The following is a 24,821-nucleotide window of genomic DNA, read 5'->3' on the forward strand; positions in this document are numbered from 1 at the left end:
CTAGTTACTCATTGCTTTGAACAGATAGTACTAGTAAACATGTAATAAGCATTTTAGTTTTTGAGTAATTTTAAATATTCACATGGCAAGAAATAACCATAGGATTCCACAACTGACAATTGAGACAATTACATTGTCAGTCGCCATTACCATTTTTGTCCTCCTAATTGTTAGCACTTCTCACAAAATATTCAGTTTTATAATGGACAAACAGCCTCTAAATCATAACAATTTCTATTAGAAATTTTCCGGAGAGAAGATCCACCAGATGGTGCCATTCTCCTGACAGCATACAGAATTTTGTTCATGAAAGTTTTCAAATTATTATTCACAGATTTTGTTTAGTAACCAATATCTGCTTCTTCACCATTTTATTTATGTCCTATGCATTTATGAATGCTATGTTTACTTTTATTTAAAAACCTTAACCTATCAGAGCATATGTTTCTCAAGAAAGGAAAGACGTAAAGAGATGACCCAGCATGTAGCTCAGTAGTACAGTTGTCTACTGCCATCACTTATGCATAACTTCCTATCGCTTATTTGTTGAGGAAAAATCAACACATTCTGATGTAAAAACCTGTGTGCAGCCAAATAAGAAAAATGGGAAAAAGGAAAGCAAAACCATACACCTGTCCTCTAGGTTTTTCCCTCTGTATCACTGTTCAAATTTGTAATTTTTACAAAATTACTAGGCATGTATATGTATATACACACACATATACCCTTAATTTTGACAAAAGCTCAAGCTGAATCTATCCATTAAATAAAAAAAAAAAACTCACATGCACATTACATGTATTTATTTTAAATGACCACTTTAGATTAGTTGTAATTCTCAGAGAAGTATCATTTTGCACGTATCAGTTCATTGTCCGTCCTTTAAGACTGAAATAGTGATCATAAGACCAGAGTCTAATTTTTGAACCATATTTTCTTTTTTATATTCATACCATAACTTAATGTGAGAGATTATGTAGTATCCAGAAGTTTCAGTAGACCAAACACACCAAGCTAGCTGACAGCATTTTGTTTGAGGTGCTGAAGAATGAGGCACGTATGCAGGCATAAACACCGCACTTACAGAGAAAACACAGATAAAACAGTTTGGTGCTAATTCTGGATGCTCTCCTGTATGACTACAAGCCAATGCAGGGCTAAAAGCCACAGGCATAATATTACTAATCTATCCACCTGATACACGGGACAGATTATTCTCTGCATAAACGAGTGCTAATGAGGATGAACAGCCTTGGTAACAAAGCTGTCTCCCACACTGGCTGTGCAGGAGGGAGATGGTGACATTGTTCAACTACATAGTGCTTGGTTTCTTGTGTATTTACTTAACGCAATTTATAGATTGAGACAAGAAAATAAACACCTTTATATAATGCCTGGTTTCAGTTTCTTCACAGCTCTGGAAGGCCCTTTAAGCATAGTCCTCTGAGGAAACCAAGGGCCTCCTTTCTCAAAATGACTTTCCCATTTAAACTTGCAGTCTCTCACACTTTACTCAGGACAACACTAATGGGTTTTGGCAGCATTTGCATCTTTATAGACATCTCCTCTTCCTGCTGTGTTCTCGGAACACCTCAACTTTTACTTTCTTACAACTAGTTCTCAGTTTATTTGTTATTCTACAGAACTTTCCTTAAACTAAATATATTTCCAGCTGTCAAATGTAATCCAACTTGTTTCCAGACTTACACATCCTACTACTGCATGTACATATATAAAAATAATTTTTGTGGCATGAATACAGTATATATGTATGCTTTGTATTACTGACCTGAGAAAGTTAAATCTTGTCACATTTACACTTTGCAGGACATTATACTTGTAAGTAGGGTATAAAACAAACAAACAAAAAAACTACTTACAGTGATAGTAACAGGATTTCACATGTAAACTACACTGACAAGATTGTATACGGTGAATTATATAACTAACAGAAAAGCACTTATTAACAGTTTCTCAGTTGTTTTTTAGGCTAGTGATTCCTTAGTAAGAAAAAGATTGATAATAATTTCAAAGTTAAATCTTAAACAAGCAAAACTAGTAAGAATGATCAGTCACGCTAGTTCCTAGAGGGATGAAGAAAATTCTAGACCTTCAGGAATAAAGGTGTGACAAGAACAAAGGAGCAAGAGCTTACCAGAAATTGTACTAATATTCTTACCTCTCCAGTAATTGCTTTTGCAACATTTCACATGCCAGCATTTGGCTGCATCCATTGACAAATTGAGTAAAACTTAGTTCCCCAAGCACAGACCTACCAGAGGGCAAGGACTTTTCCTCTGGGTGTGTCTGGAGGGGGGACAGGAAGAGCCACCTACAGCTGTAGCTGGGCAGATCTCATCAGAAGGGCTGGTAACAATCAGAAGCACATTTTTGCAAGGAGTAATTTCAATTGGCCAAATCTGCAGATTTATTTATTTATTTATTTGTTTATTTAAAATCAGGTCAGAGCTAGTTTCTACAATGGTTTCTATTAATATATTTCTAAGACAACTCTTGCCTTCTGCAATCAAACTAAAATGACAGTAGCCAAAACAGTGTCGAAAAACTGATATTATGTCATTAATCCAAAATTTGGAAGAATCTGAATGCTGACTACAGCATGTTTGTTCTTACTGACTGTGGTTCTTTTCCATATGTGAGATCAAGGGAAGTACATATGCATTCAAAGAATAAAATATTTGCTTAAATGGACCTTTGATGTAGTTAGTTGCTGCTCATAGACTGTAAAACAAGGGCTAACAAGCTGAAATTCTTCCTTTTCAGTGAAGAAATGCATTTAATTAAATAACAGTGCCAGTGCAAGAAAGGCTAAACAAGATCACGCTTGAAGTAAGTCATTTGTCAACACAGGAGGAATGAAAGATGTCAGGTACCTTGGCAGTTATCTAGAAACTGTGGCCTTTATAATATACTGAAACAAACTTTATAACTGTGGGAAATCCTTTGTTTTATGTATACCAATGCCCTTGTGTCCTGATAATCAGTTCTTTGCAGAGTTCCTTAAATAAGAAAAAGAAAATCCTGTGTTTTAGACTAAAATAAAGCTATTCAAGTTACCTATTTTTTATTTTTATTTTTTTCAACTGTGTGACTGTTATTGGCTATGACCAATGTGTGATGTTGATAGGGAATGTGGTATGAACCACCAAAGAATTCTTCTGACAGCATGCCACATACAAGAGTCCATACAGAAGTAGTAATGATTTAGGGCAGGACTCACTTAAAGGGTGTCCTGGTTTCAGTTAGAACAGAATTAATTTTCTTCCTAGTAGCTGGTGGAATGCTGTGTTTTGGCTTAGGATGAGAAGAGTGCTGATAACACCCCGATGTTTTAATTGTTGCAGAGCAGTGCTTATACCAAGCCAAGGACATCTCAGCCTTTCGCTCTGTCCTGCCAACAGGCAGGCTGGGGGTGCAGTAAGAGCTGGGAGGGGACAGACCCAGGACAGGTGACCCAAACTAGCCAAAGGGGTATTCCATACCATCTGACGTCATGCTAAACAATGTATAGGGGTGGCTAGCCGGGGGAGGGGGCCGGACTGCTCGGGGTTAGGCTGGGCATCGGTCAGCGGGTGGTGAGCAATTGCATTGTGCATCACTTGTTTGTACATATTATTAGTAGTAGTACTATTATCATCATTGTATTATTATTATTATTATTATTATTATTATTATTATTATTATTATTATTATTATTATTATTTTCCTGTCTTATTAAACTGTCTTTATCTCAACTCACGGGCTTCACTTTCCATTTCTCTCCCCCATCCCAGAGAGGGAGGGGGGAGGGTGAGCGAACGGCTGCGTGGTGTTTAGCTGCCAGCCGGGTTAAACCACGACAAAGGGATACATACTTCAACAGTATTATAAGTAGATATCTGATTACATGATTATTTAATCTCTCTCTCTTGCCCCCCCCCCCCAACACACACACACACATTTGTATACTTGTTTTTTTTCTTTGTATTTGTATACTATGTTCTTACTTGGCTTCACCAATGTGTGGCCATAAGAACAACATAATTCTAATGATCTCATTTTTCATCCCTTTCACTTTCTCATAAGACACTAAAAGAAGCATTTGTATTCCCATCACTAACAAGGAAATACTGAAACAAGCACAAAATAATTTCTCCAATTTCTCTTTTTTGTCCTCTCATCCCCTTATAATAAGAAATGTATAACCTCCTGCATGAGAATCTGTGGAACAGATTCAATTATCCCTTTTTGCTACAGCAAGCAAGAATCTACATAACACTAGGACAGACTTCCTTATGTGCAAGCTAACAAAAGGAAAGAAATTAAAATTACAGGTGTGTTCTCATTATTACTCTTTAAGCCATATGCTATCTGGAAAAACACTTCTAATCAGAACTGAGCCTTATTTCGAGAAGAGAAGCATGAAATAATGAGATTTCAACCCCCCTGGCTTCTTAAATAGGAAATACATGTATTTAACACACTGTATTGTTATTTCTTAAACCACAAAGGGATGATCACAATTATTTTTTTATTCAAGATTAGAAATTACAAATAGCAGCACTGAGAGGTAGCAGCACTAAGGAAACAAGTCCTTGCTCTGACATAAATCCTGTAAAGCCCACTGTTACAGTGCATTCCACGCTAATTTAGTTGCATGTAAGTAAAACAAGCAACATCAAGATATCTTCCTTCAAGATATCTTCCTTTTGATACGTTTTTGCCCCCCCCCCCCCACCCGAAGCAACCCTTTTTCACTGGACATGAAGTCAGATGTTTTGTTCTAGATAATTTAATGTGGTTTCTTGGGACACAGGGTTTGGTAAAGCCAAAACTCATGGAGTTATCTCTATGATCAACTGCTGGCACAGTTGCTTTATTTTGCATGGTGCATGGGAGAGAAAAATACTGTTTTCTCTTTGACAAGCTAGTGGTATGTTACACGTGGCACATACTAACTCTTTGGATATGACAAAGGGTTACCAAATCACACTTTCGTATATTTAGAAACACACTTCCATCTTTTTCTACTATGAGAGGGAAAAAAAAAAAAAAAAAAAAAAAAAAAAAAAGCTCCTGGGAAGTCGGGAAGTCTTTCATCCCGCATTTTTAATATGTCCCTAGCTCTAATTCCCAATTACTCCCATTCACTTCCAGGCTTTGGGATAGCTGATAGGTAGCTATTAGAATGTTATTACAGAGCCCCTTCAGGGACACAAAAGTAAGAAGCTGCTCAGAGGCACAACAGATAACAAGGAGTGACAAACAGTCATGGCCTGCAACCTCCTGCACCTGCTACACATTTGGTCTGCAGTACCCATCCTGCCCTCAGCCTGTGTGTGCTTTAGAGAGTGACACCTGCACTGGCAACCCAGGAAACCCAGGAATTCAACTGGAAGGACGTATAAGCAGCTGTCCATCTACAAAACAGCTTAAAAAATACAGCATCCTCAAATTTTATCCAGAAACTAAGCAGGAAGGCCTTCACTTCCTTCCAGGACATTGCATTCGCTAACCAATAAAATAAGTACTGTACAACTTAAAGAGTATATTAGAATGGTTATATGATGCATGTATTTTAAGGTTTCATTTAAAAATAACACAATAATTATAGGAGTGTGAGTACAATTTTATATTAGATTTGAAGGTACTTCACTCCTGCACTTGACTTAATTTTTTAGTTTCTCTATAGTTCTAGTTATCTATATGTGGATTTTATCAAATTAAAAGTAATTAGAGAAATAAATCTACCAAATATGATGTGTTGTGCCCCATTTTTCTGTTTTCTTCCTGTTCTAAGAAAGGTTTTTGTTCCAGAAAGCTTGTTGTCCATTCCTTGGAATTTTTAGGTCAGTATATTAAAATCCATATGCCACTTCAGTTTCCTTTTATTATTGCACATTTGATTTTTAAAATTCTTTAAGCAAAATCCAATTTACAGTTACACAAATGTGGCCCCACTAAAGTTAGTAATTATCATTTAATCAGATAAATAACACGTTCATAGGGAACGAAGATAAGAATGAGAGCAAGAGCAGGAATAGATTCAGAGCACTAAATAATAGGCGGACTAACAGATAATTAATAAAGACATAACTGAGGCTGAATGTGAATATTCTCATCTTCTTCCTCTGATTTTGTGAGTTAACATCCATTTAATATCAGTGACACATACATACAAGTATTTCATTGGTTTCATTTAAAAGACAAAGGGAAATTTGAGTTTAATTGTAATTACACTTATGAAAACAATGCTGCCTTTCACGTTTTCACAATTCTTAATTGCAGAAGATACAAAATAATCTCAGAGCAGGATGAAAAGTCAGTAAAAACTCAAAACAGGCCAAACCCCCAAACCCCAGAAATATGATCACCACCAATGGTAGTAGTAGAAGTAGCAATGCAGACTTCTTAAAGCACTTCTGTTAGGATCTCTCTTCCTGAACTAAGCCATCTACAATGAACTTGTTAGGTCCATGCAGCTTAATATCATGCTGCATTGAGATGAAAGAGAGCATGGTTGGGTTGGTAAAGCCAAAAAGCCACAATGCCAAGACAATCTATCTCAGGCAGAGGGCATGTAGCTTTGGTTAAACTACCTTTAATGTACATTCTTCATGTTGTCTTGTACTGTGGCCAGGCAGAACGTACACGATGCTTCCCTCACTCCCCTGCAGCCCCTTGGTAGCAGATCAACAGCAGATACAGCACAAATAGGGCAGGTGGCACTACTGTGTTGCACCCTGTAATCAGGAAATGCAGCACCTTTAGCTGTTCCCACTCATGTACTGCCATACCTCTGTGTATCTCTAGGTCAAATCTTGCACAGCTGAGTTGCCAAAATACTGGATGTGAGCTTTTCTGCACCTGAACCTAGCATGATATACTCTGGCCTGGCTTGAACAACCTTTAGTAGTAGCTTAGGCCAAGACAGACAGAACACTTGCCCCTAAAACAGATGAGAGGTGTTTGTTTGTGTGATTCTTTCTGCTTGCTCAGACACTGGGATGGCACTCCTGAGAGATAGTAACATTTTAAATAACCATTATTATTTTTGCAGCAATTGCCTGATTATGGCTTTAAAACAAACATTCAAAAAATGCTTTGTGAAGCAAAACTACATTGGCTGACCAGTATATATTAAACCACTGCCAATTTATACAAAGTTTAATAAGCTGTTATTATCAGTAGTTAGCATCATGTGCCTGGCTTCGATGTACATTATGTTTACAAACTTTAGAAGCTTTTTGCCATACACATTGGAACTGTGTATAATAATACATTTGTCCCCAGGCATAGGTGGATTTCAAGGATTTCAGAGTTCCAATTTTGATCAAATAAAGACTTGAGAGTCTGAAAGCTCATTATTTCTACTTTTTTTTTTTTTGTTTGTTTGTTTTTGGTCTAAACCTGCTGAGTCTGTAAAATTAAATTTGAAGACCCATGAGAAGCTACTCCTTCAAGTAGGTTTCTAATACTCTGCCTGCAATTGGCCAGGAAAAACTGCAAAGCACTTTTGCCTATGATTTTGCAAAATTTTTTATGCCACTCTCCATTAGAAAATCATAGGTGAAGATAAGTATGAAAAGGATGAAATAACTGGAAATAAAGATGAATTACAGAGTATCTCAAAATTTTCAAAGTTGAATTGATTCTGTAAGTGTTTTAAAACTTATTCTTCACTGAATAGGTTTGTCTTTACCTTATTTTAAGATATGTCTAAATACACCATAGTTACTGATAAAAATAAGCCACTTTAAAAGTGGCTGCATGTATCTTGTCAGATGGTCTCAGCAACTCTGTAATGGTCAAATGATGAAAATGTGGAAAAGATTCTAGCTGGTAACCTTCTGTAATCTAGTACTTACAAATGACTGTATTTTGTTTTGTTCTTTTTTAAAGCATGAGATACAATAGCATTCCCCTGCTACAGAACTCCATTATTTCCTTGCTTTTCAGCCGGCTGCAGCATGACTAAGCAGCAGCTTTGTGGGCATCCTACATATTCACCAATTAACAATTAATATAATTCTCTCTCATACCAGATATTTAATGGGAACATAGTCTGAAAGACTTCCTTCCAAAGAATGCCAAAATGGAGAGAAATGTACAGGAAGGAAGACACTAAGCCTTTCACATTGATTGTGAAAGTCTATTATCATTCAAGCTGACAAAAAATAATGACTTAATCATGTTTTAGTTACATTTCTTGATGTTTAGGTAGCAAAGGTGATCAAAACATGCTCCGGGAATAGCGATCTAGGACACAAAGGTTGCCTTAAATGTTTCAAATATCTCTTCAATTCTTAAGTTACATATTTTAAAAATTCTTACATCATACATTACTTAGTCTGGTGCATAGCTATTTTCTGAGCTTTGCTTTTAAATAAATTAAATCTTTGTATTCAAAAAATGACAATACAGTAGGAAAATGATACCTGAATATCACATTTATTTGTTAAAACATTTGAAACATGAGTGATTACAGGATGCTGTACTGCAAAACTTGAATTATTTTTCTTTATTCTGTGTGAGATGAGGCTTAGAAAGGTGGAGGAAATACTATGGGAACTTTTAAATTAAAGCTGTCATTGTGTAGAATGCTGTGAAAAATGCAGCAGCATATATGGGACACGAAGCATAGAACACAGCACTGAAAATATGATGGTTGACTTATTGGATAAGTAGTCTGTCTTTAAGGATTTTCAATGTCAGATGTAGCTAGACATGTAAAGTATGGTTTTATGGTGGAACGAATCCGTCAGAAAATAAGTGTTTCTCACTCTAGATATCTGCTTCTTGTGTTTACTCATGTGACTGAAAACATCAACCTGTATTCCAGCTAGTTACATTAATTTGATCTGCAAGGCTGGCTACATAGACATGATTGAGTGTGCTTACTTATAACTCTGGCAGCATGAACACAATTGTTAATTAGTTTCCAAGAACAAAATCTTAATTGTTGATAAAGATTCTGCATCAAAGCACAAGTGAGAAGTTTTGTTCATGGCAGCATTTGGGTAACAGGCGTTCAATATATCTAGGTTTCAGAGTACACTGAGCACAGTGAATGTTTAGCACCACAGATTAGAGCTGCAATAAAAATTAGAGTGCCTGAGCTTGTTCCATAATTCAGAAATTGTGAACAAACATTTCATATGTTCACTATGAACAAAAACCAAGAGAAAACATTAGAAAGACAAACGATGGGGAGCCAAAAGAAAACTTTCTTCCACAGATACCCCAAGCTGGCAGTACATCTGCTCAGTGCCCACCATCTGGGTGTGCCTAATTAGAGACTACCTGCAATAGGCTCTCAGAGAGCTGTTATACAAGCAGATGCAGCTTCTGTCCCTAAGGGCTGAAAGATAAGGCTGCAAGGACAAGGGGGGCACTGAGCAATGGGAGTATCGTATCACCTTCTGGTCTGGTTCAGTATGGCATGAAACCCAACAGGGAGTCTGCATGATTGCAGACTAGCTAGTAAAAAGCCAGTGTAACAACACACTGAGATGCAGTAAACACATATCCCATACTGATACTTCTGATGCATGACAGTTTAGACTGATGAGTGTTAAGATTTCTTCCCTTCCCTTCCCTTCCCTTCCCTTCCCTTCCCTTCCCTTCCCTTCCCTTCCCTTCCCTTCCCTTCCCTTCCCTTCCCTTCCCTTCCCTTCCCTTCCCTTCCCTTCCCTTCCCTTCCCTTCCCTTCCCTTCCCTTCCCTTCCCTTCCCTTCCCTTCCCTTCCCTTCCCTTCCCTTCCCTTCCCTTCCCTTCCCTTCCCTTCCCTTCCCTTCTCCCCTCCCCTCCCCTCCCCTCCCCTCCCCTCCCCTCCCCTCCCCTCCCCTCCCCTCCCCTCCCCTCCCCTCCCCTTCCCTTCCCTTCCCTTCCCTTCCTTTCCCTTCCCTTCCCTTTTGAAAACTGTATATGTAGTACTTGTCATTTGCTCATTATTCAAAATCCTTAATTCTTAAATAAGAGAAATATAATTTATCATTTAACCTCTCCTCCAGGAAAAGAAGAACCCTCAGTTACATGAATTGTGGGGAGAGCTGAAGTCTTGCTTTTACATGGGAAAAACTGCCACTATATATGATGAAATTTTCTTCTTACTCCCTTTTTACCTGCTTGGTGACTATTTAACTATTTCTGATGTGGCTGTCCCTAATCTGAAATTTTACTGTGTCCTCTTTAGCTGTAACATTAATCTGGCGCTGCTCAGCAGAAGTTTTTCTTTTTTCAAATTGTTCCCCTTTTTCAACCTCTGAACAACACTTTCTCTCACAAAGCAGTAGTGTATTACAGTGTTTCAATCTTTTTCCAGATAGACTTTTATTTACTCATTCTTCTCCTCCCCTCCCCTCTCCTCTTTTTTCTTGTTATTTCTTTTCCTTCCTTCCTTGCTTTCCTTGCTTCTTTACTTTTCTTATATATCTATCTATATAAAATATCTATCTATCTAAATATATAAATATATAAATATCTATAAAAATATCTAAATATCTATATATTTAGATAGATTATATATATAATATGTATATATGTATATATATATATTATGTATATATATAATATATACATAAATCTATCTATCTATATTTTCAAGAGGGCTTTTCCTCCCTCCTCCATTTTAAACTATTATTTTCAGTTTTGAATATCATCTCCATTTCAAATCATATTGAGCTGAAACTTAACACAGAACTTACCTGTTTAGTTTCCCACACTCTTACAAAAAAAAAAATAAAAAAATAAAAAAAAATCCTCCTTTCAGAGGTTAAACAAGTTATAATACAGCATCAGGGGAAAGGATGTTATTTTTCCTGTTTGCTAGCTTTTCTTTCACCCACAAGTATTATGCTTACATAGTATGATACTAGCATAACTTCGTGCTTTCCACGGACAGAAACACAACACTCAGCATCTTTAGGCAACTCATGCTAGTGAAAGCCAGAAGCAACTTCAGTTTTATTGGAGAAGCAATGATGCAAAATCACTGTAGTCAGAGAGCTAGAATAATTTTTTTTTTTTTTTTTTTTTTACTTATTGATATGAACACTGACCCTAAAACTCCTTCACTTTGTAGAGTTTGCAATAACAAAGGAAGAGCTGGAGTCTGGTGAATCCCCAGTTGGGCCAGCCTCGTACATGGCATGGACTGGCTCATAGCTCATGCATATGGTCATCTCCGTGGCTGCTCTCTGAACAGCCACAACCCAACCTGCCATTGTGTTAAAACACAAACCTTTCAAAACACAAACCACAGCAGGCATAACATTTGTCACAAAGTTTTTATCTGCTCTCTGAGCTATTTCAGTTATGTTTTGCTAGTGAAGTACCTGCCCTCGCCTGGGTCTTTCAGACTGTGTTTTGTGTCTCAGGTTTCTCACTCTGGCTTGTTTCCACCTTGCGCAACAGAGGAAACAAGGCCCAAAGGGACCTGACTGTGTGAGGTGCTTCACAGCCTGTATCCGAACACTTGTGCTACATTGTCAGACTTGTTAGCATCATTGATAAGCACCAGACTTGGGCAAATGGGAATTGAGCAGCTTGCTCTTTTTTATCTCTTACAAAAACATTGTAGGTGGAGGTCCAAAAACTTGGTATGAGAGGTTTCTGCAGGAGGGAGTCTTGTGTTGGCAGGATAGCCCAATTTTGGTGGCAGAACATAATCTTGAGGGCCATGGTGCCTGAGTAAAACCTTTGGCTTCATTATGTGTAAATTGAATATTAAAGGTCACACCCCTGAATATGATAATGAGCCTAATGAAGTACCTGCTACATATATGTATATATATATTTACATATATACATATATCTGTAGACATATTCATATATATATATGTATATACATGACTACAGTACTCAACTCTTCACCCAAATCTTGCTAAATATCACCCCAGGGAGGGAACAGATAAGGTTAGGATATAAAAGAGTGTTAGGAGTTTGTGTAAAAGAAAAAAAAAAAAAAAGAGGAAAAAGTTAGGAAAAAATAGTTAAAGTGAGGAAAAATGAAGAGCGGGAACAGAAGAAAGAAAGAAGAAATTGGAGACCTAGAAGGGGCAGTCAATGGGCTGTGCTTCTTTTTCCTCCACCAAGACAGGGATGCCTTTGTGGTGAGCTCTGCGCCTTCACCTTCTGACGAGGAATACCCACGACAGTATATTGCTGAAACTATTATCATATATTATCCCTATTGCAGGAAGTGTATAAATCAATGGCAATTCTGAATCTGTTATATCTGCTGCCTTATTAAATATGTTCAACTTATTGAAATTGTCTCAGTGAAAGGCCTTTGCAGGGCTCTAAGACTGGCAAACGTTGGATTGCAAATACTTTTAAATTTGTGAAACTGTTTCAGTGAAAGCCCTTAGCAAGGCTCTGAAATAGGCAAGTGTTTGATAAGTTCCCCTTTAACACAATATGTACAGCCTGTCTCCATACAGCCAGTCCAGTGTGTGGAGTTGGCTCTAAACAGACACATCCAGATACTCAACTTCTGGGCTGACACCAGAAGTGGACAGCTGAACAGGTCCTCTGTAAACACCTTGAGGAGCTGTGGCTAGTTGCATTCCCGTTAGCTAAAAAATCTCCCACTTCATATTACTTCAATCCTTTGCATTCAAGCATTACAAATTTCAAGTGTAAGAGGTCATCTGAGCACAGTGTACTATAATTTATTTTGAAAATGTAAATGATGATGTTTTTACGTACAACAATAGCAATATTAACTATATTATTAGGAAGAAAAATACATTCCTCCTCCAGTTTAGGCTAATTTCAATTTGAATTCGATGTGGCTTCTCAGTATTATCACCTGCCTTTCACAGGCTCAGTGAGGTTTTCAGGCATGGAAAGGTGATTTGTCAGGTTCTTACTGGTAGCTTAATAAAACTGTGAATTAGTGAAAACCACTGTAGGGAGTAAATCTTCAGATGGCTGGAGATCAGTATCTTGAGGTTTAACTGTACGGTGCATTCATCCAACATCAGGAGGGTGATCAGAGCTCAGCAGTCTGATGACAAGCATAGGAATACATTACATCGTCTGGGATTTGAGGCACATAGATGTAAGAGAGAGGGGCTTGCAAACCACTTTGTTGTACCTTCAAAACACTCAAGGTGATTGGGAAAAGAGACGTAATTCTGTAGTTCTTATAAGAAACCCCACTTTCTCTGATGATATTTGTCATGTCAGGGGCTAAAAATACTGGGGAATGTCTATGCAAAAAATACATATTCCTAGAAATATTTAAAATTTATGAACATTTTAATTATGTTTACACATCTTCAATGACTTCACCTGTGTACATTAGTAAATATGCACACTGCACACTCTTGCACACTGACACCTGGGATAAACAGCTGTTTACACTTCTGCTGGGAACTCTACTGTTAAAAACATCTTGATACACATACCATGTATCATACAGTCTCCAAGTCATTCTCATGTCTAGTTCTCAGAGCACTACTGAGTCTGCACAGAGTTGGCAATTCTCTTTTGGTTACAAAAGAGAATTTAGCAATCTTCAGCTAAGATTGCCATTATAAACATTTCAAATGTTAAAAAGTCTGAAAAAGACTTTTGGACCTTGTGAACTATCCTAAATAACATCTGAATTTTGAAGGGTAGATAACTTACTGAAAAACTGAGGTTCTGATTTATTAAATATATTTTCAAATTTGTGTTGAATATCTTCAATGCAAAATTTTCATAAAAAGTAATCAGAAATGCAAAAGGATTTTGTTCTGAAATTTTCATGCTTTGATTCCAAAATGAGTAATTTTTTTTAGGTCACCCTATTCTTCCAGGTCAGAGAACTAAGAAAAAACAGTTACTTGTACAGACCTACCTGTATGTCATAACTCTTTTTATTTGCATGCCAAATTAAAAGAAATACTAACAGAAGGGGAAATATTTTTTACATAGATCTCTGACTCCCCAGTAAGATTAGATTAGTATGACCCTCTAGGGGTCATATGTATTTTACAATGTGAGCATAGATCTTGTGAAACAATAAAATTCAATATCAGAGTGTGGTCCCCAGATGAAAACTGGACAAGAAAGAAAAATAAAAGTTCTATTACCAAGTTAAAGATTTGATTTAGGAAAGGGACTAATGGCAAAACAGAATATATTGTACATTATTGTACAAATGTTAAAGAAAGGCATAGTTACTGTTTTCTTTAAAAAAAAAAAAAAAAGTTTTTAAAAAAAGCATCTTTGAAGGTCATTAGCCTTTCACATGGCCTGCAAGCAAAAACAGAACAACATTGAATATTGTATGTCACTATAATGTGTAATTTAAAATTACATTATATTAAATACAGGTGAGAAAATATCCCTCCACACAAAAAGTTCTGACAGCAAATGTCTTACATCCTTATATTATTTCCCTCTTATTTGAAACACTACCAGCAGAATTCACTTTAGCATTCCAAGTTTAATAAGCATATAATCAGTATGGGTAATCTGCTATTCTACATGTAGGAAGGATAACTTAGACAAACGGTAGTTTAAAATTAAAAGATGCATACTTTAAAGATGTATTTCAATATGCTTGAAATTTATGCTATGATTAAATGCTAACATACTTTGTAGAATTGCTATATAAGATTTGTAGGAATACTTGGGAATTGGCTGAAACATACAACTAATTTACTAAGACAGTTGGAAAAAGTCCAGGATTGATGTGAACATCTGTAACAATAAAAGTTCATGGGAACTCATGAACCTAGTGAAATATATGCTTTTGGTAATTTTTCCACTTGTACTTCCACAAAGTTCTACAACACAAAGTACTCATCTTGATTTTACAACAGCTAGACTCACAAAACTCTCATGAGTGGAAGAATCCCATTCCTCCTGAAAATATGTAGAGCTTTTTATAAAATAGCATTTTTCTTTTTGTTTCCTATGGATAGACAAAAAAGGGAGCATATTTACTAATGTACACAGGTGAAGTCATATTTCTCATGGATTTGGGGAAACAAAATACAAAACAACAAGCAAAATAAATAAAATTAATATGGGCCTGGAAGTTCTGGCTTGTCTCCATCTCTCCTATTGCAGTACTACTTCATTGTCAAAAGAGAGTCCCTAAATGTGCACGAGAGATTAGGGAGAAAAACAGCCATTGAGAACAATGAGGTTTTGAGTTGCCTGGATTCATAAATCTGTCCAAGAGCTCGAGTTTATCTATTTCTACATGTGGGAATACATCTGCAGTTCTGTAACTCTGATGTTGTTTTACCTGAAAACTGAAATCTTGTCAGGTTCCGTTTAGAATGAAAAAAAAATACTAAAATTGCCATGTGAAAATATTAATTCACCACAGCAGACTTTCAGTAGATAGTATTTGGTGTTCTGCAAACTTGGAACACAGTGTCAGACCCTTCACCTGCTGAGCTGTAAAAACAGAGTGTAGATCAGGTATCTATGAAAAACACAAATCAAATTACCTGGAACCGCATTTTTTTCAAATGCTAGAAAGCAAATGCTTATTGAGGTATCAAACAGTTAAGATTAAACAATGGTACCAACAGTAATAATTCAATACAATGTTTTATGTTTCTAGCTTGGATGATACAGAACACAATACAGATGAGCATACAGTGCAGATCAGATTTTAGAAGCATGCCAGCATTTTATCTTCTTGATGAAGAAAATGAAAGTATCTCTAACAATGAAAATAGCATTTTTTGTTCTCTATTAGATAAACTTTATGACAGGGATTAGTTTCTTGCTAGCATAATGTATGAAGGGCAATTATGGAGTGTGAGTGACCTGTGAAACTTGGTGCCAGTCACACTTGGCTGTCATGCTCTTGTACTTAGTCTGGCACCTGGGGGAGATGATCTGTGCTGAGACACTTGTAGCTGCACTATCAGAAACCTAGGGGCACACAGCTGAAAGCACTGAAAAGGTAACATTCAAACACACCTCTCAGAAAGCCTGCATGATATTCTCACTTCACAAGTACATGGTCATTGTGAGTGCAGGATTCCAACAATTCTGGTAAAGAGACTGTAAATACCCTAAACCCTCACTCCCCGAGATGCTTTATCGGGGGACTTCTGGCCAGTTTCAGCAGGAGCTCTGAATTCAGTCTTGCCTGCATGAGGGCTTCAGGACAGCTCTTTCTGGAACCTCCTTCCATCTTCCTCCTCTCTGTCCTTAATTCCTCATGCACTCCAGATGGGGCTCGCCCTGCACTTCTAGCGGTGTAAAAAGCTTACGCTGACCTAAAAGTGGCAGTAGAAATAATTTTCTCTTTGCAGACGGATATCTATAGGTAAAATGATGAATAACAGTCCAGGTCAGCATTTCCTTTCATGTTATAATATTACATTGCTCCATCCCCCAAATATTTTGGGTAAACACAGCCCTGGTGCCATCCAAACTGACCGAACATCTTGTTTCAGGCAAAAGCTTTAAGAATATGACAATTCAGCAAATCACTTGGGCGTATAGATAATTTAAAGAATCCCTTTAAAATTACTAAAGCCAATGAGACTGAATGAATAAACATACATTAAAAAAAAAAAGTTATTAAGATTTATGATTGTAATGACTGAAGGATACATGGTAATACAGTAGTAGTTTCATTTCCTTTATACACAGTCATTTATTTGTCTTGTTCTTCTGCTCCATATGTGTAGCCAAAAATTTAGGGCCAGAATTGGCAACCAGCAAGTTCTGAGGAAAAAATCTAAACGTTAACAGTATTTTTTTTCCTATCTGCTGATTTCCCCTGGTGTAAAATGTAAGCAGAAAATATGTGCCTTCCCCTGGTATCACTGCAGTATGGACAGGAAAATTTTTTATACAACATTTAAAACAATTCTTCCCTGAGAAGACTTTTTCCTATTTGAGAACTCTGGGGCATCACTCCACTTACTAAGTTAACACTGACACCAATGACTACAACATAGCCTTTTCTTTGTGTCAGTTAAGGCATACATGGCTCCATATATACTTTCCAAATATTTCATGTGTAATTTGTTTTTAGAATGAAACACATTGAAGAGTAAAATAAGACACTGAGACCAAATTCAGTTGTTTTCAAACTCTGAAGTATTTCTACTGCCTCATCATGCTCTTTTGCTCTGTAGCAAGGCTGCAACATTCTTTCTCGTGGTAATTCTGAGCTTTTATAGCTTATTTTGGGTAGAGCTTAGGGAAATGGTTTAGTGGGGACTGTTAGCGTTAGGTCAGAGGTTGGACTCGATGATCTTGAGGTCTCTTCCAACCTAGAAAATTCTGTGATTCTGTGATTCTTTAATACCTCTATTTTATTACAGTGCATTATGTTTTGTTTAAAGATGAAACAAAACAAAACAAACAAACAAAATCAGAAGACCAAAAAAAAAAAAAAGGACCAGCATAACATGCAAATGAATTGTGACCACACATACATCATACATGCAAAAATAAAAATACAGGTATTTCAATATTGGTATGGCACAGCTATGACGCAGAAAACTCTAGCTAAGAATGATATAAAATGCTTAGCTCTGTACTTCATGCTGTTGAAATGTTTAATCAATGTAGAAACTCCTCATTCTTAACAGTGAGAAATTTGAATCATTTACTTGTTATTCTGAGACTGCTCGGGAATTTTTCCCCCTCATTTGCATTTCTTTCTCTATTTTGAAGATCAAAATCACTCTTTTCTTATCACACAAGATAAAAAGCAATGCTATAGTTCACACCACTGGCCAAACAAATAAGTAAATAAATAAATAAAAAGAATAAAAAACATAATAAGGAAAAAATAAAATGTAAGTGGTAAAGAGAGGCCATATGTTACTTATGATATTTGTCTGCTGTCCAGTCTGAAGTGCATTTCCACCTGTCTTCAACTGCAGTGAGAATTCTGTTCTAGAAATTTGCGCTTATATGCCAGTCCCTCCTTCCCGTATTTGTTTATTCATAAATTCTAAAATTCATAAGATAAGCAAGCCTTGATATGCATGATATACTGAACTTGTAAAATACTGAATCTAAAATTAAATGTCTAAACATGACTGAGATATCTTGCAAGTTATTGTTTAATTCAAAAAAAAAGCAGTTTTTGATTTTTTAGAAAAATACTTGCTTAGCATTTGTTGTTATTTTCCAGATGAATCTATGTCTATCAAAATTCAAAATCCAGAACTATATATCAACTTTATGAAATGTGAAAGTATTCAGTATTCAAGGACTACTGTTTTCTCCCTGACTTTCTAAAGAGTTTCACAATCCAAGATGTTGATTTGTCCCAAAGATCCAGATTGGCAAAATGTACAAAATAAAATTTCATCTTAATCCTAAGTAAAATAATACTAATAAAAAATAACTGTAGCAACAACAATGTTGTCTGGAAATTTATTATCAGAGAGCTGGGCATTGATTTTAATAACTGAAATGAACAGGCATCTTTTTATAGCTGGACATGGAATCTGGCCGTTCTGTTCAGGTGCATGTGGAATATCTGTACAAATACTACCTCTAGAATTTTACCTTCAGTTGCGCAAAGTATTCTGTTTTCAGACCTGTTCTAAAATAAAAATAAAACAAAATACTGGAACACTTTATGTTGCTGACTTTCTATGTCATTTGTTCAGAACAAAGCTACACAAAATAGGTATGCCATTTTGTTCTTACAAAATGTCAGTAAGAAAATAATAATTAAAAATATGATAATAATGAAACCCCGGACATCTGTCACTTCTCTTAACATATATATTTAAGAGTAAGAGGTGATTCTCCAACTCTCTCAGACTACCAGTCTTTCAGGGGGAGGCTGGATACAGATCACTTTATTTACATGAAAGAAAGTGAAAATATCAAACTTTTCAGCTGTTGTAATTTAGATCTAGACACAACTAAAAAAGATCGTTAAAAATGTTTTTAATATTTAAATAAAAATGATTTTAATAATCCATATAATAATCCTTCCCATAAGAAAGATCTCATCTTCCCAAAGAAAGCCAACACGGTTAATGTCTTAACTCGCTGAACTAATCACACTTGGGTTTTATAATGACCATTAAATCCTTGTCCTGTTTTCAGCTGCGAGCTGCTTCACAGTTTTTTTTTTTATTATATATTTTTCTATTCTTTAAATGTAATTGGTTCCCGAAGCCTTCCCCAAAACACAAAAGAATAGTTTTTTCCAAGGTGAACTCACTTCAGATCCTTGCGCATGTCCTCTCACCTGCATTGCATCAGTTCTGGACACAGGTGCATTAAGAAGTAAGCTTTACAATGAATATTCCCTCCATACATTAAATTCTGTAATCACCTATGCTGCAGCATTTAAGACCCTTCTCAGTTTTAATCATTTTAAAGAATAAACCTATAAAACAGAGAAGTAACAATAGATGATACACAGAAGCTACAGCATAGGGATACGGAGAACATGAACTGCAAAAAGAGATATAGCAAAACAAAAAAAAAATATATAGGAAGTCCAGATGTAGTTTTCTACCTGTTGTTTTTTAGATGCCTAGCAATTTGATCCATATAAATGAGCTTATTTGTGAAAAGTTGCTGTAGCCTGTAAAAAACACCAATGAGAAAAGTTCTGTCCTAGTTACCTTCTTTCTCAGAAGTTATTTACTGGGGAAAAAAACAACTTTGACCTTTATTCTGTGTTAATGACTTAAAACAACCTTATTCTGACAAAACGCAGAAGCAGGTGATGTTCTGTCCTGAATGCCCAGAGGAAGCATGAGATGCAGATTATTTTAAGCTACTCTTGTGTTATACGGTGGCTGAATGCTTAACTCCTTAAGTGAATGCTCAGACCATCACTCTTGAAGGAAGAAGCTGATCTATTTTATATAGAAACATTAAATATTCATCAGGCCAAAAAAGGGAGAAGTGAGAAAGATTAAGAAAGGCTCACTGTGGCTAAAACATTAGGAGGTGGCATTCAAATCTTCCTGTAAAATTAAAAAAAAAAAAAAAAAAAAAAAAAAGGATTAAAGCTCTATCTCTAGCATCCTCTGTCAGATTTCTCCCTACCTCACTGCAGTCAAAAGCAGGTAACCTCTCCTCTAGCCACATTTTGCACTGAATGTAACTCTGAACTCTGAAAATGTCACTGACTGGCTTCCAAACAAGAATTAGGTATACCTACTTTATGAATTCTGACAGCACTTAGGCATTAATTGGCATCTAGCTGCTCAGTGGAGTAAAGTTCAGATAGTTCTCTGCGCAAGCAGATGGTGGAAAGGCTGAGGTGACATTTTAAGAATGCATGGAACTATTTCATAGACTTATTTATTTAGTTAGTTATTTCCCCCCCCAGGTTCAGGCAGGTGCTAGAAAACTGTTTGTAATGAGACAAATAAATACACGTGGACATGCCCTGCATTGCATACCCCAGGTCACCTACTGGAGTAATGAAGAATTTGATCTGTGTCTGATCTGGCTGGGCTCCAGAGACATTGCTTCAACCACCTGGCCAAATTTCCAAAACATTTTCATTCACATCTTGAATGTATGCCAAGAAATTTTAGGTGCCTACATGTAAGGGGTGCAAAGCATTGCTTTAGGCTTAAGTTTCTAATTGCTATTTGAGAGTCTGACTAGGGTTTTCAAAATTACTTACATGGCCAGCACTTACTGAAATCAAGAAAAAGAATATAAGATATCCAAAAACCTCTTTCAATGCCAAATCACCTTTACAAATCTTGCTTGAGAAAAACATTTGCTCATGAAAAACATTCATTACTGAGATCTTACTAGCAAGTCCAAGAACTGTACTACTGATGAAAGCAGTACAGACATGATGCGCACTGTATTCATAAGTCAGTAAACACTCAAACCATAAAACACATTTGCAATATGTGCATGGAGCTTCTTGTTGGCTTTAATGTAGCCAGTCTGGGTAACAGTAACAATGGAAATGAACCATTAGGACATCCCATGCAAGGCAGCAGTTGAGTTAGTATCCTGAAGTCCCTTGCACTATTCTACCATAAAACCTACCCTGTCATCACTGTTACTGTCCCCTTGTGCTGCCCAAAGTAAATTGATAAAGGCAGCTAAAATATAAAGTGTCCAGACTGCAGCATAGGTATTATTGAACTGCCACAACTTCAGCCCTGTAGTAAATCAGTAGGATGTGCTGGTGTGGATATCCTGTATCTTTCCTTTAAATCAGCAGTTCAGAGATCTATTATTGCTGTGCAGTGGCCCAGAGGAAGGACTCCTTTTTTACAACTTGCCAGTTCAATTACAAGCTTCATATGGATTTAGGAATTTAAGGAGCTGGTGCCTCACTGCTGTCTTTTGATTCAGACTGGTAGTCCAACATCTTGGCACCTCTTAGGTCATTTATGAAAAACTTTCTTCAGAAGAAAAGCGTAGAATTTGTTTTTTTTTATTTGTTATAATGAAAAGCTATATAAAAACTCATTTTGTCTTACTTTATGCTGCAGCAATTCCAACACACCAGTGTCTGAATCTGGTTTGTATAAAATAAAAGCATTAATTTACATATGTTTACGTACTTCCCCCTCCTTCATAAATGTAAATATTCCCCTCCTTATTCGCCTACCAGTATTGCAAATAAAACTATCAAACACAATTCTTTAATATATCATGCTAAAACTATTTCTTTCTACTCAATTAGGAGAAGATTTTTTTTTTCTGCTGTGTTTGCAACTGGATGAACTTTTGAAGGCATACAGGATTATCCCCTGTTTGAACTCTGAGCTGCAGTGTCTCACTGGATTATGCTCAATGATTAATATTGGGTTAGGACTTAAAACCTGAGAAGAGAAGAATCATAGAATCATTCAGAATCACATGCAAGAGCCATGAAAGAACCCCAGGACTATCAAACATCTGCTGAAAACTGTCTGACAGGGTTTGGTTTTGTGTTCAGGCGTGAGATGATATGGAGTGGAAGCATCAAGAAAAAGTGGATGAATTTGGAGTTACTGAACCAGAGAAGTACCAAGTGGGGCTGATAATTTGAGCATCTGTGTCTCTGTCGTCTCTTGCAAAACTATAAATTGCAATCTTGAGCATCTGAACCTGTCCTTCAGGCATCTTTCTCATCTGAATTCTATCAAAACTGTTGAAAATATTGATTACTTTTGTCCTATCACTAAAATGTCAGCTGAAATAAAGGGGGCTCAGAGGCAAGCAGTGGAATTGAGATTTTTCACATAGAATTTTAAAGATTTCATCTTTTTTATTTAGAAGTGAAAAAAAAAAAAAAAAGTGTGATAGAGATGTATAGAGTAGTCAGGGCTATACCAAAAGTAAATAAACTATTCTAATTCATCATTTGTCTTCCAAACTGAAAGACTGAAAGTCAGGAATGTTAAAAATAGGAAAAGGAAATGCTTTGTAGAATGACATGATCAATTTATAGAGTGTTCAATCACCAGGCCTAACAAAATGGGGATTAGATAAGTATCTTAAATGCACGGAATCCCTAACAACCCTTTTTGAACAGAATTTAAAAAAATAAGTAAGGTGTGTTTGGATAAAACCTGCCCCCATATAAACTGTGGCATGATAATCTGTTGAAATGTGTGTTTAACTTTCTCCTTTTAATTCTTGTCATTTTAAATCTTGTCATTTTAAATCTTGTCCTTTTAATTCTTGTCATTTACAGAAATAGGATGGTAGTGGGCTTCTAATCTGATGGTCCTAAGGTCCTACAGTATAGAAAACCTAGCTACATAATCATCTTACATTTCAAATAAAATAAGCTACTCCTTTACAGCAGAACAAATGGTAAAATTGCTGTTTGCTTTACTAAAAGGAATAAACACAGGTGGAAGATTTACAGTACAATAGAGGAGGTAACTCTTCAGCTGTAGATTTCCTGACCTGGTTATTATTTGATTGACTTTTGGGATTCATATTATCCTTTTCAGTTAGAAGCCCTGTCCCAAATGCTGGCCTCAATGGGATGACAATCAGTCAATGAACTACTTCCAGGAAAAATAATCCGTTGCCAACAACTGTGTGCTAAGATGAAAATGGTCAGTTAAAATTACACGTCTGAGGGTATCTGCAACAGCATTCTCACTCAATGATGGGTGCAGATTGGTGTGTCCGTCAGTCCTTGCTGGAGGTCCTTTTGTCTGCTTCATGCTGCTTCCCTGATCCCTCAGGACTGCTCCATAGCAACATTCATACTGTGACTGTCATTTATTTATGAATTATATCCTTTAAGTTTCTTATAAAAATAACTGGATAGTCCTGAGGATTGTTAGCAGAACCCATGGTAGTCTCTTTAGGTATGCCATTCTGAATCAAGTCCAAGACAGTATTAAATGTGTTACGGTGAAATGAAATGTGTACAGCCTGTAAAGTTTTTCTTCTTCCTCAGCTATCATTTCTTATATTCACACCTGTCTGAAATCAGAACCTCCTCTGTATTCAGACTTTTCCTCTCTAGACATCAATGATTTCACTTTTACTGCTGGCTTCTGCACAAAAGGTCCCCAGACATAACTGGCAAGTAAGGCTGTCTAGACAGTGTAATATTGCTTTATTGGGATTTTTCAGATAGTTTTTCTGTTTCATTACAGAAAAAAAAATAAAATCTGGCACATATCAGAAAATAATATTGACAGTGCTGAGCTTTTCATGAGGACAGTTTATTTCCATTGGTCTTTTTCCTGCTTAATCAGGACCTGTTTAGCTTGCAAGCTGACTAGCTTGTCTGGGAAGCATAGCAACCTGCCTTGTAATCAACTATGTGGCACAGAAATCAAGGAACTGACAAACAAGCCAGGTTCCCAGCTTCAGAGAAGACTGTTTGGTCTAAAGGTTGCTTGCCAGCCAGTTTAGGTGTAAGGGTCTACTCCACGCTTGGCTTCTCAAGTTGGTATAAAGAATGCTTCTCTACTAATTTGGGAGCCACCTGTTTTGGGATCCACCAGCTAACCCGAGCGATGACTCACCAGCCAGCCATCTGTTTTTTGAGAAAGCGTTTTGACAGAACTGCAGTTCTGTGTCTTTTGATTCTGTAAAAGCTTAGCAAAATTGGCTCCTCCAGAAGGGTTCCAACCAGGTCTGTTGAGACCCATGTTGATCAGAGGCTGAAGGAACATTAAGCTCATGCTCCTGTAAGATCTTTAATGGTTCTTTTATCATGAAAAACCTAAGGTGTATGGGGTAGACATTGTGGACATTGTGTTGGATTGTCCACCTATGAACCTATGCTGTTCTTTACTACAACTGAGAGGAAATGGTAGGTGTCTAGGATTCACTGAATTTTAAGTTCGACAGATAGATATATTTACTTAAATGTCTGACATGTCAGATAGAGATACTCCAGTATGTACTGTTCCTCATTCTGCAGATATGTTTATACCCTTGTTTTATATAGACACTTTTTTCTAAGGTATCTGCAGCATCTTTGCTGTAGACTTTAAACCTTACGGAGTTCTCTAAACAGAGGATAATTTGTCCCTAACAGAATATTTGTGATCAGCGATTTTTTCTCTTTGCTCTTGTAAAGCCAGATTCTCATGAACACTTTTCTTATCACTCCAGGACTTCCTAGGATTAGATCTAATTTGCCACATGGAGTTATTTCTGCACACAGAATTAAAGCCCTTGATCTTATTTGGTTTAGTGACTCCCATTTGCTTAGCAATCTTGAGACTATTTTGCCTTCTGTTTTGTACTCCTCTAGGGCTGATGATGACTTGATTGATTCACACAATACATCAGTGACTGATTTCTTAGACCGGTTATCTTAGTATAAAATATCATTCATGTCTGATTTTATTATTTTGTTTTACTGTAGTTTTATATACTGAAATGCAGGAGAAGAACATTGGATATGCACATGCTGT

At 36.5% G+C, this 24,821-nt stretch overlaps 1 protein-coding gene across 7 annotated transcripts in view; it reads right to left on the reverse strand.

The window, feature by feature from the left end:
- Positions 1-24,821, reverse strand: part of CDH12 (cadherin 12) — a 588,550-nt gene that overhangs the window by 100,935 nt on the left and 462,794 nt on the right. The window contains exon 1 of one of the 7 annotated variants that reach the window (XM_084508736.1): positions 2,180-2,300. The exons of the other annotated variants lie outside the window; for them this stretch is intronic. Within the exon in view, the coding sequence (XP_084364862.1) occupies positions 2,180-2,234 (55 nt within the window). The 5' untranslated portion in view covers positions 2,235-2,300. Of the gene's footprint in view, positions 1-2,179; positions 2,301-24,821 lie in introns of those variants that run through there. 7 annotated transcript variants of the gene reach the window in all.

Source organism: Aythya ferina, assembly GCF_964211825.1.
Source record: "Aythya ferina genome assembly, chromosome: 2".
Taxonomy (NCBI): domain Eukaryota; kingdom Metazoa; phylum Chordata; class Aves; order Anseriformes; family Anatidae; genus Aythya; species Aythya ferina.